The sequence below is a fragment of the Procambarus clarkii genome, chromosome 27 (genome assembly GCF_040958095.1).
Source record: "Procambarus clarkii isolate CNS0578487 chromosome 27, FALCON_Pclarkii_2.0, whole genome shotgun sequence".
Taxonomy (NCBI): domain Eukaryota; kingdom Metazoa; phylum Arthropoda; class Malacostraca; order Decapoda; family Cambaridae; genus Procambarus; species Procambarus clarkii.
The window spans coordinates 16,616,262-16,629,976 of record NC_091176.1 but is presented as its reverse complement, the minus strand read 5'-3'; the positions used below and the strand labels follow the sequence as shown (position 1 = coordinate 16,629,976).

General features: G+C 43.7%; 1 protein-coding gene across 1 annotated transcript in view; it reads left to right on the top strand.

Moving 5' to 3' along the window:
- The window catches only part of LOC138369290 (nephrin-like), a 277,270-nt gene that overhangs the window by 208,769 nt on the left and 54,786 nt on the right, over positions 1-13,715 (top strand). The window contains exons 4-6 of the mRNA XM_069332387.1: positions 627-779; positions 5,181-5,369; positions 10,285-10,578. Of these exons, the coding sequence (XP_069188488.1) occupies positions 627-779; positions 5,181-5,369; positions 10,285-10,578 (636 nt within the window). The remainder of the gene's footprint in view (positions 1-626; positions 780-5,180; positions 5,370-10,284; positions 10,579-13,715) is intronic.

The window sequence follows — 13,715 nt, the reverse complement described above, 5'->3', positions numbered from 1 at the left end:
TGAGCACAAGATGGGAGAGCGGGCTGGGATGGTTCCGTCAGGTTTAATGAAACAGACGTTGAACGACGTGTTTTTTTTTCGGGTTGAAAGCGAAAACGATGACCAGGAAGATTGGCAGACATAATGAATGTGTGTGTGTGTGTGTGTGTGTGTGTAAATGCACGTGAGTAACTAGGTGTGTGTGTGTGTACGAGGCAGCGTGAGTGTGTGCGAGGAAGCATAAAGTTGCCAGTGTATAAGCAAGCCTATCAGTGAGCTTGTGTGTGTGTGTGTGTGGTACATGGTTGTGCAGTCTGTGTATGGCTTGCTGACACATCACAACCACTAGCGATGAGCACTCTGCATCTCCTCTGCACCTTTCATGGTGGATGATTTGCTGGTGGGTACAGTGGTGCTGGTTCTCCCTCATCCTCTGTATGAGGGAGAACCTTTCCCTTGATAAGGTGGGAACCTTTTCCCTTAAAGGTGTGGAAAATGGAGAGGTGATATTTTTTGTATTCTTCTATGGCCTTTTTTTCCAAAAATATTACTTGAGACTGTGCAACGATTCATTTTATTACGATAGCTGTTGGCATCGTGGGCGCCTGCACATTAGTCCCTGAACATGACTACTTCTCTTCCCACAGTGGCTCCGACTAGTGTCAGTATCGTGGGATGGGCGGATGGGGCGGTGGTGGAGGTGATGGCTGGCACTTCTCTCACCTTAGAGTGCCTCGTGGCTGATGCCAGACCCGCACCAAGGGCCGCCTGGTTCAAAGGAGGACTAGAGATGGATTCAGGTAAGTTTGGGAAGAATTTTCGTGGTAATTAAAACTCTCAATATAAGAATGGACGGTTAAGTGGTCTCAATCACTCCCTCTTTCCTTTCCTTTCTCTCTTTATCTCTCTCTCTTTTTCTCAATATACACTTGAAAGTGAGAGAGAAAGTTATCCGACGTAGATGCAGCTAATATGTGTCTGAATTTGTGGTGTTTTATATGGATCAAATATGATGATGACATTTTAAATCTATTAAACTTTACTGCTTTAAATTATCATCGTAAAAATCCTAAACTCACTGAGTTTAATCGTAAGTCAGAAGCTTGTGTAAAAAGATATATATTATGACACTTCTTAGGTCTCCAATACTGAGGGCAAACGCACACTCAATCACGCCCCTCCAGGCAACTCGTCGGCGTGAAAAATCTGAAACTTGCCTTTAAAGTAGTTTTTTTTATCTCCCTCGGGTCAATATTCTGTCACTGAGGGTAACTGAAAGATATTTATGGAGCGCTCGCCTGCACAGAGGAGCGAGAGTTGGACAATTTTCCCCCCTGTGCACCTGTGTTTGTGAATCGGTGTTTGATGTACTTGTGATTCTTGCTACCAGTGACAAGTCGAACCTGTTGTGTGTGTGCGTTTGTGTGTGTGTGTGTGTGTGTATGTGTGTGTGTGTGTGTGTGTATGTGTGTGTGTGTGTGTGTGTGTGTGTGTGTGTGTGTGTGTGTGTGTGTGTGTGTGTGTGTGTGTGTGTGTGTTTGCCCATGAGTGTCCACCCAGGCTTTCTCCCTGTGAAGGGAAACTTTTAATGGTAACAGAAAATCAGCTTGTTATTGACCGAGGTGAAGGGAAGCTTATATAGCTTAAAATACAGAGGAATTGAGAGCATTTAAGTAAATTTTTATCCGCCTTACAGCTGAAAATTTTCACTTTGCAGGATCCACATATTATGGATGTTGGCCAATAAGCTTTTTAATGTTTTCAGACTTAAATTGTGCAAATTCAACCCTAAAACTTTAGTGATAATTTGTTTCCTTTATAGATATTTCAGTGTTTTTCCGGTAAAATTAATGTGTGAGAGGTACTAACTTCTTATTAAATCTCTATACCAAAATCCTACTCAAGATAACTGCAAATTTTCCCAAATATGAGATGGAAGTGATCACGTGCTCAAGAAACTTCGTGTATTTTTTCACGAAAACTATTTACATCTGCATTATTATCAAAATCAAAAACATTATTTACAACTATTTACATTTAAAAACTATTTAAATCAACTGAATCTCTTCTACTGATGCTAGAACAACAGAGAAATATTTGATTTATCTCACTATATCTCTTATTTAATACTGCAAGGTACGGTAATTATCCGTAGAAAACTCTAAAGGAGTATTACAATGTCGCACTGGGAAGGGATACGAGGATAAGGAGCTGGGATATGAGGATAGGAGAAAGGAACGGCGAACCCATCCACCTGTACCATCGGGAACCGAACGCCGACCCTGCAAGATACAAACCCGTCGCTTATACCAGTCCAACTAGATGGAGTTACATCTCCAAGTGCATCTATGGCTTTTCCTCTCCGGTTACCAAAGCATCTCTCCCTCGCAGCATCTTTTCTCGCTACCACAGCATTTAGTCATTCACTAATCCACCGTATTCTCCTGACCAATGTCATCTAAACTAATCTCACTAATCTCCTTGTCTTCTAATGTGTACGTGTGTGTGTGTGTGTGTGTGTGTGTGTGTGTGTGTGTGTGTGTGTGTGTGTGTGTGTGTGTGTGTGTGTGTGTGTGTGTGTGTGTATGTGTGTGTGTGCGTGTGTGTGTGTGTGTATGGGGAGGGGGGGATCCCATTTCAAGCGTTCAATCACCAATATCTCTTAATCATACACAATCCCTTAATCTCCTCATATCTCATTATGTGTCTCAATATAACCGGTATTCAGTGTATGAGTGTATATATATAAACTCGTGTATTAATGAGGATGAACGTCACCTCCTAAGCTTACTTTTGGAGCTATTGGGGCTTTAATCAATTTATTAATTTTCCAATTTGTTTAGGATTTTGTTAAAAAAAACTCTGTGATGGTGTGCTTACCTAACTATGGTAACAGGGTCGAGCATCTGACTTTAATCTTCGCATGTGTACTACCTAATTGTGCTTGCGGGGGTTGAGCTCTGGCTCTTTGGTCCCGCCTCTCAACCGTCAATCAACAGGTGTACAGATTCCTGAGCCTATCGGGCTCTGTCATATCTACACTTGAAACTGTGTATGGAGTCAGCCTCCACCACATCACCCCCTAATGCATTCCATTTGTCAACCACTCTGACACTAAAAAAGTTCTTTCTAATATCTCTGTGGCTCATTTGGGCACTCAGTTTCCACCTGTGTCCCCTTGTGCGTGTTCCCCTTGTGTTAAATAGACTGCCTTTATCTACCCTATCAATCCCCTTCAGAATCTTGAATGTGGTGATCATGTCCCCCCTAACTCTTCTGTCTTCCAGCGAAGTGAGGTTTAATTCCCGTAGTCTCTCCTCGTAGCTCATACCTCTCAGCTCGGGTACTAGTCTGGTGGCAAACCTTTGAACCTTTTCCAGTTTAGTCTTATCCTTGACTAGATATGGACTCCATGCTGGGGCTGCATACTCCAGGATTGGCCTGACATATGTGGTATACAAAGTTCTGAATGATTCTTTACACAAGTTTCTGAATGCCGTTCGTATGTTGGCCAGCCTGGCATATGCCGCTGATGTTATCCGCTTGATATGTGCTGCAGGAGACAGGTCTGGCGTGATATCAACCCCCAAGTCTTTTTCCTTCTCTGACTCCTGAAGAATTTCCTCTCCCAGATGATACCTTGTATCTGGCCTCCTGCTCCCTACACCTATCTTCATTACATTACATTTGGTTGGGTTAAACTCTAACAACCATTTGTTCGACCATTCCTTCAGCTTGTCTAGGTCTTCTTGAAGCCTCAAACAGTCCTCTTCTGTTTTAATCCTTCTCATAATTTTAGCATCGTCCGCAAACATTGAGAGAAATGAATCGATACCCTCCGGGAGATCATTTACATATATCAGAAACAAGATAGGACCGAGTACAGAGCCCTGTGTGTGTGTGTGTGTGTGTGTGCGTGCGTGTGTGTGTGTGTGTGTGTGTGTGTGTGTGTGTGTGTGTGTATGTGGAGGGGGGGATCCCATTTCAAGCATTCAATCACCAATATCTCTTAATCATACACAATCCCTTAATCTCCTCGTATCTCATTATGTGTCTCAATATAACCGGTATTCAGTGTATGAGTGTATATATATAAACTCGTGTATTAATGAGGATGAACGTCACCTCCTAAGCTTACTTTTGGAGCTATTGGGGCTTTAATCAATTTATAAATTTTCCAATTTGTTTAGGATTTTGTTAAAAAAAAAACTCTGTGATGGTGTGCTTACCTAACTGTGGTAACAGGGTCGAGCATCTGACTTTAATCTTCGCATGTGTACTACCTAATTGTGCTTGCGGGGGTTGAGCTCTGGCTCTTTGGTCCCGCCTTGCAACCGTCAATTAACAGGTGTACAGCTTCCTGAGCCTATTGGCCTCTGTCATATCTACACTTGAAACTGTGTATAGAGTCAGCCTCCACCACATCACTTCCTAATGCATTCCATTTGTCAACTACTCTGACACTAAAAAAGTTCTTTCTAATATCTCTGTGGCTCATTTGGGAGCTCAGTTTCCACCTGTGTCCCCTAGTGCGTGTGCCCCTTGTGTTAAATAGACTGTCTTTATCTACCCTATCAATTCCCTCTGTGAATGTGTGTGTGTGAATGTGTGTGTGTGTTTTCGTGTGTGTGTGTGTGTGTGTGTGTGTGTGTGTGTGTGTGTGTGTGTGTGTGTGTGTGTATTCACCTAGTTGTGCTTGCGGGGGTTGAGCTTTGCTCTTTCGGCCCGCCTCTCAACTGTCAATCAACTGTTTACTAACTACTTTTTTTTTCCTCCACACCACACCACCTGGTATTCTGTGTGTGTGTGTGTGTGTGTCTGTGTGTGTGTGTCTGTGTGTATGCGTGTGTGTGTGTGTGTGTGTGTGTGTGTGTGTGTGTGTGTGTGTGTGTGTGTGTGTGTGTGTGTGTGTGTGTGTGTGTGTGTGTGTGTGTGTGCGTGTGTCTATATATATGTTAACTGGTGAAAATGTCCAAAAACCACAATAGCCAGCATGACTGACTTATATGAAGGACCACATGTATAAAATTTACGACTCCTGCCAGACTCTCTCTCTCCCTCACTCTCTCTCTCTCTCTCTCTCTCTCTCTCTCTCTCTCTCTCTCTCTCTCTCTCTCTCTCTCTCTCTCTCTCTCTCTCTCTCTCTCTCTCTCTCTCTCCCCTGGTTCATTACCTGTGTTGTCTACCTGTGGGGAAAGCAGATCTCCAGGAGGACCGGCTCGAGGCGTCTCGACTCCCCAGACGGTGGAGCAGCCGGAGCCAGCTGGTGGTGTCGGCGACGGGTAGCGACGATGGGAAGATGTTCTCTTGTCTGGCGGTGCACCCAGCGCTGCCCCAGGACCCAGCAGATCCTGCCTCCCTCGCTGCTTCCATCACCCTTTCTGTTCTCCGTAAGTACCTCGATCCACACCTGTGTGAGTGCCTCGGCTGGCTACACACAGCTGCCGACATCACCTAACTCCATCTTGCCTCAGTGCACACCGCCAAACATCACCCCCACACCGCCAAGCATCACCTAACACACCGCCAAACATCACCCCCCACACCACTAAGCATCACCTAACACACCGCCAAACATCACCCCCCACACCGCCAAACATCACCCCCACACCACTAAGCATCACCTAACACACCGCCAAACATCACCCCCCACACCGCCAAACATCACCCCCCACACCGCCAAACATCACCCCCCACACCGCCAAGCATCACCTAACACACCGCCAAGCATCACCTAACACGACCAAACATCACTCCCATACCGCCAAACATCACCCCCCACACCGCCAAACATCACCCCCCACACCGCCAAACATCACCCCCCACACCGCCAAACATCACCTAACACACCGCCAAGCATCACCTAACACGACCAAACATCACCCCCATACCGCCAAACATCACCCCCCACACCGCCAAACATCACCTAACACACCGCCAAGCATCACCTAACACGACCAAACATCACCCCCATACCGCCAAACATCTCCCCTAGACCGCCAACCTTCACCTAACACCATTTTACCTTAGTACACACCGCCAAACATCACCCCCACACCGCCAAACATCTCCCCCACACCCGTATATGCAAACTGATGTCTCTCCAACATCCAAGAGTCTATCTTCCATCCCCTCTACTTCACTTTGGTAGCTTTTAACTCGGTATATTGAAGTTTTATTGCATAGAATGACAGAAGCAAGAATACCTCCAAAATATTTTCACCGCCTTTCAGGAGATTTCACTCAAAAAACTTCAGACACTGAGTACATATTTCCACTTTTATATCAGCATGATGATTTTTTTTTTAATATATTTATTTATATCTGTAAATGGAAATGTCTGTCTGTCAGCCTCTTATAGATTGATGATCAGATGCTTCGGACTAGCGTTACCCAATTTTTTTTAACAGTAATTGCTGTTAGGTATTTGCCCAACATGGATGTGTTCGGTCAAGCATTAATGAAAAAGAGTGCTACATGACCCGGTGCCAAAACTCACTATGAGGAAACTGGATATAGCTTTCTGACTCAGCCTTATGCCAATCCCCCACCTTCCCACTTCGAAACACTCAAACCTCTAGAGAGAGAGAGAGAGAGAGAGAGAGAGAGAGAGAGAGAGAGAGAGAGAGAGAGAGAGAGAGAGAGAGAGAGAGAGAGAGAGAGAGAGAGAGAGAGAGAGAATTGACCGTAAAATCCCTTTCTCCAATGACTCAATAACGACTTACTAACAGACAAAGAAGAGAAAGTCAATTACATAACAAGAAACTGTCAAAGAGAGATTAGAACATAATAAAATACACGATTAGTTGAAAAAGAAACAGAATTTCAGAAGATTAAACAACCTTTACCTTCAAATGGGCCAATAATTAAAAGAGGATTAGAAAGGGATTCTACAGGAGTTCCATCTACTACAACATCCCAGAGTGACGAGAGGAACACTGTCCACTTGACCGACCCTCAGAGTTCGGAATATTAAGTCATATTAAAGATTCCAAAAATGCCTGACATATCAATTTGGGGAGAAGAACAGGGGTCGGAACTATTGCTAAGTGAGAAGACTATAGCGTCCTCCAGAGAGAGAGAGAGAGAGAGAGAGAGAGAGAGAGAGAGAGAGAGAGAGAGAGAGAGAGAGAGAGAGAGAGAGAGAGAGAGAGAGGGTTTGGTTGGGTATCCGAAGATGAGATGAGAAGCATCTCGAGTTCATTTGGTAGGGATCTGGAATAAGCATGAGATAGCTTCGAGTTGGGATGAGAAGGATTCAGAGTTGGGATGAGAAAGATTCAGAGCTAGGATGAGAAGGATTCAGAGTTGGGATGAGAAAGATTCAGAGTTGGGATGAGAAGGATTCAAAGTTGGGATGAAAAAGATTCAGAATAGGGATGAGAATGATTCAGAGCGGACACAAAAGAAGGTCGTGAAAGTATTATCATTATGGTATTATCAATCATTACTGGGGGATAAAAATAGACCTTTAAGGGAAGTGAGAAATAATCCTACGCAGGTGTGAAAGGGATTCTGAGTGAAATGAGAGAGAGAGAGAGAGAGAGAGAGAGAGAGAGAGAGAGAGAGAGAGAGAGAGAGAGAGAGAGAGAGAGAGAGAGAGAGAGAGAGAGAGAGAGAGAGAGAGAGAGAGAGAGAGAGAGAGAGAGAGAGAGAGAGAGAGAGAGAGAGAGAGAGAGAGAGAGAGAGAGAGAGAGAGAGAGAGAGAGAGAGAGAGAGAGAGAGAGAGAGAGAGAGAGAGAGAGAGAGAGAGACTTCGTGTAGTTGCATGAGACTGATACAGAAAAGGGAGGTAAAAGGGGCCCAAGAGCTAGGCAAGTAATGTAGAATTGGGGCCAGGTATACTGAGTACGGACCATGAATGCGAGTCCTGAATGTGTCCTGAGGGCGGATTCTGAGTGGGGCTTCTGAGAGAGAGGATCCTGACGGAGGTCCCAGCGGGGGAGTGAGGAAGCCCAACGCTCGTGGACTGAGAAAGCTTAACTGAATAAGCTTGTGTTGATTTGAGACTGAAGTGATAGTGGAAACGTCGACTCGTGAGATTGGGTGAGCGCTGCCAGGAGATTTGAGAAGATAGATGGGAGAGAGAGAGAGTGATACAAAGAGAGGGGAAAAGGAGAAAGAGGGAGAAAAAGAGGGAGATAGGACAGAGGAGTAAGAGAGAGAAGAGAAAGTGTAAGAGCGACAGACAAATGATCATTGAAATACATTCCCAGAGATCACGTGAATATGATGCCTTAATGAATGCTATAGCTATTCGCCATTGTTCACTAATCTGCACCATAACACAACACAAACATACAAACAATATTAAAACATAGTTAAACCCACGAATTTCGCACCGCATTTGAGCACCGATTCTGCATTGTTGTCGAAAATTCTCTTAATCCGGAACTGGATCTGTTTGGTTTGGTTCCAAGGCAACAGGCAAGTACAGGAGACACATCAACATACACATATAAAAATGGGATAACGTGGGACTGTTTTATATCTATATCCTTGCCCTTTTTTTTGTCCATTTCTGTCTACAGTGTACTTTTGATAATTTGTTGAAAAGACACAAGTACATGAATACTACTTTATATTTTCTGATGGTTTTCTACAAATAGCCATATAGAGCTGCTTTTTAATTATTTTTCTTGCATTGTTATGTATTAATAATGCTGTATAGCGTATTAGTTAATCAAATATTAACTATATGAAAAAATAACGAGAACTATTATCTGAATATTTTTATCCCAAGCATAAGCTGCCGTAAAGCAATTTTTTAAGAAAGATTGTTATAAAGAAATTCTCAGTAGTCACGTATAGTATACATTTAAATCAAAGCTCTATGATTGCATACTTAAAAAAATGGTTACCTTACATACGTAGTTAACTAAAATATTATGTTCTATATGAAGGCTTTGAGAGGGGTAAGAATGGGGAATTTACCCCTAGGAGTGCTCACTGAATAAGAATTTGGACAAATTATAGACAATTCTTGTTGCAATAATTTATTTTTGGGATGAAGGAAAGTGAGTTTTCCTGCAGGCCTACAAGCAATCAACAACAATTCTAAACAAAAAATACTCTTTCAAAGTAACATGATAAAAATATGGAGAGTAACGTATAATTTCGTAGATGTCATGTTTTGTGGAACACGAAGTCAAAAATCTTTTTAAAATTACAAATATATATATTCATTTATTTATAGGAAGTTATGTATAAACGTGCTGGATCTTTTTCATAAGCCACTCTATCCCCAGACGATCTCTGTCGGTCGGAGGCATCAAGCACACATCAGCTGACTTGATCCACAATATCCTATATATTAAAATTCTCGCGGATGCGAACCCCAGCAATTTACACTTTTTCTCTCCCCCATGACTGACACGGGTAAAATCCTTACCGTGCTCATCAATTTGGAATATCTCCACGTAGACCCCAGACTCCACTCTCACAGCCAACAGCACCGAAGATGTACAAATAATAAACAGATATCACCAGCCGTGAAGCAATGTATTCACCTTATTAGTTCATCAGTTGGTGAAACTTCTCAAATGGTCTTTGACCAGAGGACATTATAATGCCCAGGAAACAGGACTGACCAGAAACGAGACTGAGGAAGCTAGTGGACAGGAGTGGCATGACCAGGAGTGACACTGCGGCACCCAGGAGCGGCCCAGAGGCCAGGCAGACACAGCTCAGGAAAGATACGAGGAAAAGAACAAACACTCGATTTGGGACTCTGAGAATGAGGTTGTTTTGGGGAAGAGATTTATGAGTCTTGGAGGAGTTAGGAACACTTCCAACTCCGATCAACTCTCTACTGGACAATAAAAGCCATTAGGAAAGCGGCAGAGAGCTATTGTTGTTGCTTATTCTCTCTCTCTCTCTCTCTCTCTCTCTCTGCTTCTCTTAATCAGAGCCAAGTGGCTACTGTTTTATGGGATTATAATCTATCGCCTGTGTAAATGACTGCTTGTCATTCACATTGTGTTTATACAGTGTTACATCAGCTGTAACAATGTAAAAAGCGTTACTCCAAGTGGGTGAGCGCTGATCTAATTTTCTGTCACTTGCCACCCAATCTACCTACATGCCCACCTCTCTATCTCCCTCTCTCTCTCTCTCTCTCTCTCTCTCTCACCCTTCCCTATCACCCGTCTCTCTCTCTCTCTTCCTATCCCCGTCTTTCCATTTATATTAATAGTAAAGAGTTATTCCGCATAAAGGGCAAGAGGTCTTGCCATGTTTTCTCATGTCCTCAATGCCTCCATACCGCTGTCACCCGTCTCATCTCTGTCTCTTCCCCCTCGACAGACCCTCCAGGACACCCGACGATCATAGGCTACGAGACAGGGGAGGTCCTCTTGGCCGGGATGCGTCGCACCCTGTCGTGTCGTGTGTCAGGGGGCAACCCCCGCCCCTGGGTACTGTGGTACCGTGAGGGGCGCCTCCTCGACGACACCACGGCCGTCGACGCCACGGGCGTCTACAACGCCTACGAGGTGGTGGTGACGGCCGAGGAAGATGGCGCCGTGTACGAATGTAGCGTCACGAATGACCTCCTGCTGGAGAACCCTTTGACGGCCAATGTCACACTCACTGTCTACTGTAAGTATGCGTCCAGTCTGTATTGGTAATAGACGGATAGATAGGTGAACCTTGGTGCTCGAGGGAGAATTGATCTCGCAGCATCAACTGTCGGCTCCTGTCTGTTTAGTAATGTATGAATATACAAACAATACAATCAAATTAGCAATTTATTTTTCAGGCGATGTTAAATTCTAATCTTGTCAATAGATTTATGTCATGAAATATACGTTCTCTTACATAGAGGTCGTGACGTCACTGTCACTCGACTTAGATGGCCAAATGGAAACTGATTTTTTGATGTCAATGGATCACAAAATATTCATTGATGCTTACGACAATTAAACTAATACGAGTACAGACCTTATGTATTAGAACTTATATTTTTTTCAACACAGAGCATAAGTTGATTGCGTTGTGCAACACGGTAAATAGCACATTGCTTGAATTCTCAACAACACTAACTACCCTGAACACAGTCCCAAAACCCGGAGCAGACGCCTCACGCAACACACACACGCAAGATGGAGGTATCAAGCGATATTACTCCCGGTCCACAACACAAGTAAGCTTCACGCAACACCACCCGTTGATCCATAGCACAAATAGACGTCAGGAAACTCCACCCCATTGATCCACAACACAACAACACAAGAAGTAGACACCAAGCAACACCACCCTCTGGTCGAGAAAAGAAGTAGGCATCAGGCAACATTACAAACTGATATACAACACAAGTAAGCAGCATCGCAACAATGCAACACCACTCTGCAACACCAGGACGACCGCGAAAAGTGCGAGGAACGCTAATGTTATGACCCGTGAGAAACTATGCATCTTCGTCTCCTTATCAACTCAATAAACAGACTTTTGAACTCCTCGTGAACAATTGAACATTTCAACAGCCTTTTCATGGAAGGACACCAGGTCTAATCCTTCCATTTAATAACGATTTCTAATCCTTATTTCGACTTGGATGAGAGTGTCAGTGAACTAACATGCTGAAAGGCTTGTATGGTTTATATAATATAAATATCGCTTTAAAGTTTACATATTTATAGATATCACCTGATGTAATCCAAAAGAAGATTATCACCGAACCCAGCCAGGACAACGTAAAGTGTTCATGTGTTTTATATAATCTCTTTGTCAACAAGCACTAGTATCCATTATATTGGAAAATGCATGATATATCCAAGCTTATTCAAGAGAGAGAGAGAGAGAGAGAGAGAGAGAGAGAGAGAGAGAGAGAGAGAGAGAGAGAGAGAGAGAGAGAGAGAGAGAGAGAGAGAGAGAGAGAGAGACAGAGAGAGAGACTTACACACACCCTCACCAGAAACTCTTCCAAACCACAATAACTCCAAAACATGGTTACGTTAGTGTCTGCCAATAAAGGGCAACTATAAGCTTAGTAATTATATAGTGTCAATAAAAGCCCTGGTGATATATAAACACCTGAAGAAAAAGCACTTATATTAAAGGGAGTCGAGGTAAATACATTAGCCGCGTAAAATAATGGCTTTTACCTCCAAAGTTTTCCTCGCCTCAACAGGATATTTTTGCAAAATTTTGGAGGATTCCGTCGTCAAAAATCGCCAATATGCTAATCTCCTTCGTTGAGAAAACTTGCAGCTTCCTGCCTCCCTCGACCTCCCTAGGGGTTCGTCAGTGTTGATCTGTCTCTCCCCTCGCTTTCCCCTGCTTTTACTGAGTGGTGAACTGGCTCTTATCTCCCCCTCGCCTGCCTCACCGAGTGGTAGTGACTATTCTCATCTTCTCTGCCGAATCTTGATCAGACTCTTGTGGTTCCCCCTCACAGTAGAAAAATACCACAGCACCTTTTGAACACAAAAGGTTACTCTACTGGCGGGCTACTGTTATTATACAGGTCTGTACCTCAGCTAGAAAAACCCCGTCATATTTTTTTCAAGCCAATTCCAGATACAGATATTCCAATATAGCTACATGAACTAGCCGTCGTCGACTGTCATGCTGACAGACTGGTCAACATTCCTAATGTTTGTGAGGGATCATCTTTCTTACCACGTGAAGCTGGGGTACTTGGTGCCTTTTGTTACTCAGTGGAAATAATATATTCCTTAATTACGATACTGGCCTCATCCTGATGCTCAATTTTAATTGATTATTTGATCATTAAAATATATTTTAAAGTCAATTGTTAAATATTTTTGTCAATGTTATCGTTAAAATGTATTTTCTTCTTGTGGTTTCATAATATTTTATTTCATGCATGATCATTCAGTCCTGTTTATACAATAGGACTTCCCGTGCCTGCCACAGAGGACAGTGGTAAAGGGGAATTGTCCATTAATGTTGTTCGGTCGGCCTTCCCCCTTTGCTTGTTATCTAACTATAACTCAAAGGCCCTTCCCGGCCGTTCACTCCTCGCCAGTTCAACTTGTGTGTGTGTGTGTGTGTGTGTGTGTGTGTGTGTGTGTGTGTGTGTGTGTGTGTGTGTGTGTGTGTGTATTCACCTAGTTGTGCTTGCCGGGGTTGAGCTCTGCTCTTTCGGCCCGCCTCCCAACTGTCAATGAATCAACTGTTACTAACTACTAGCTAACTAATTTTGTTTCTTCCACACACACACATCCCTAGGAAGCAGCCCGTAGCAGCTGTCTAACTCCCAGGTACCTATTTACTGCTAGGTAACAGGTACATCAGGTTTAAGGAAACTCTGTCCATCTGTCTCCGCCGGGTGCCGGATCGAACCCCGGTCCCTAGGTCCACGAGTCTAGAGCGCTGTCCACTCAACCATTCAGCCCCCCTCCATCCCCCCCCCCCCCTGTGTGTGTGTGTGTGTGTGTGTGTGTGTGTGTGTGTGTGTGTGTGTGTGTGTGTGTGTGTGTGTGTGTGTGTGTGTGTGTGACAGAGAGAGAGAGAGAGAAAGACGGACACAGGAAGAGAGACGTAACAACCAAATAAAATACATATGATCACCACAGAGGATAAAAATGACTTTGAATATCACATGATCATGTACGGGCTTACATCCACAACTGTTTGGTGAACCATTCTTTTTTGTGAACTGTTGGGTTATGGGTTGTGAGAAAACGCTCCGAGGACTTCAAACAAGCAAATTCATGTAAATCAACATGAACTAGCGATGACGTAGTTGGTGACTGGAAAAAATGTCTTCA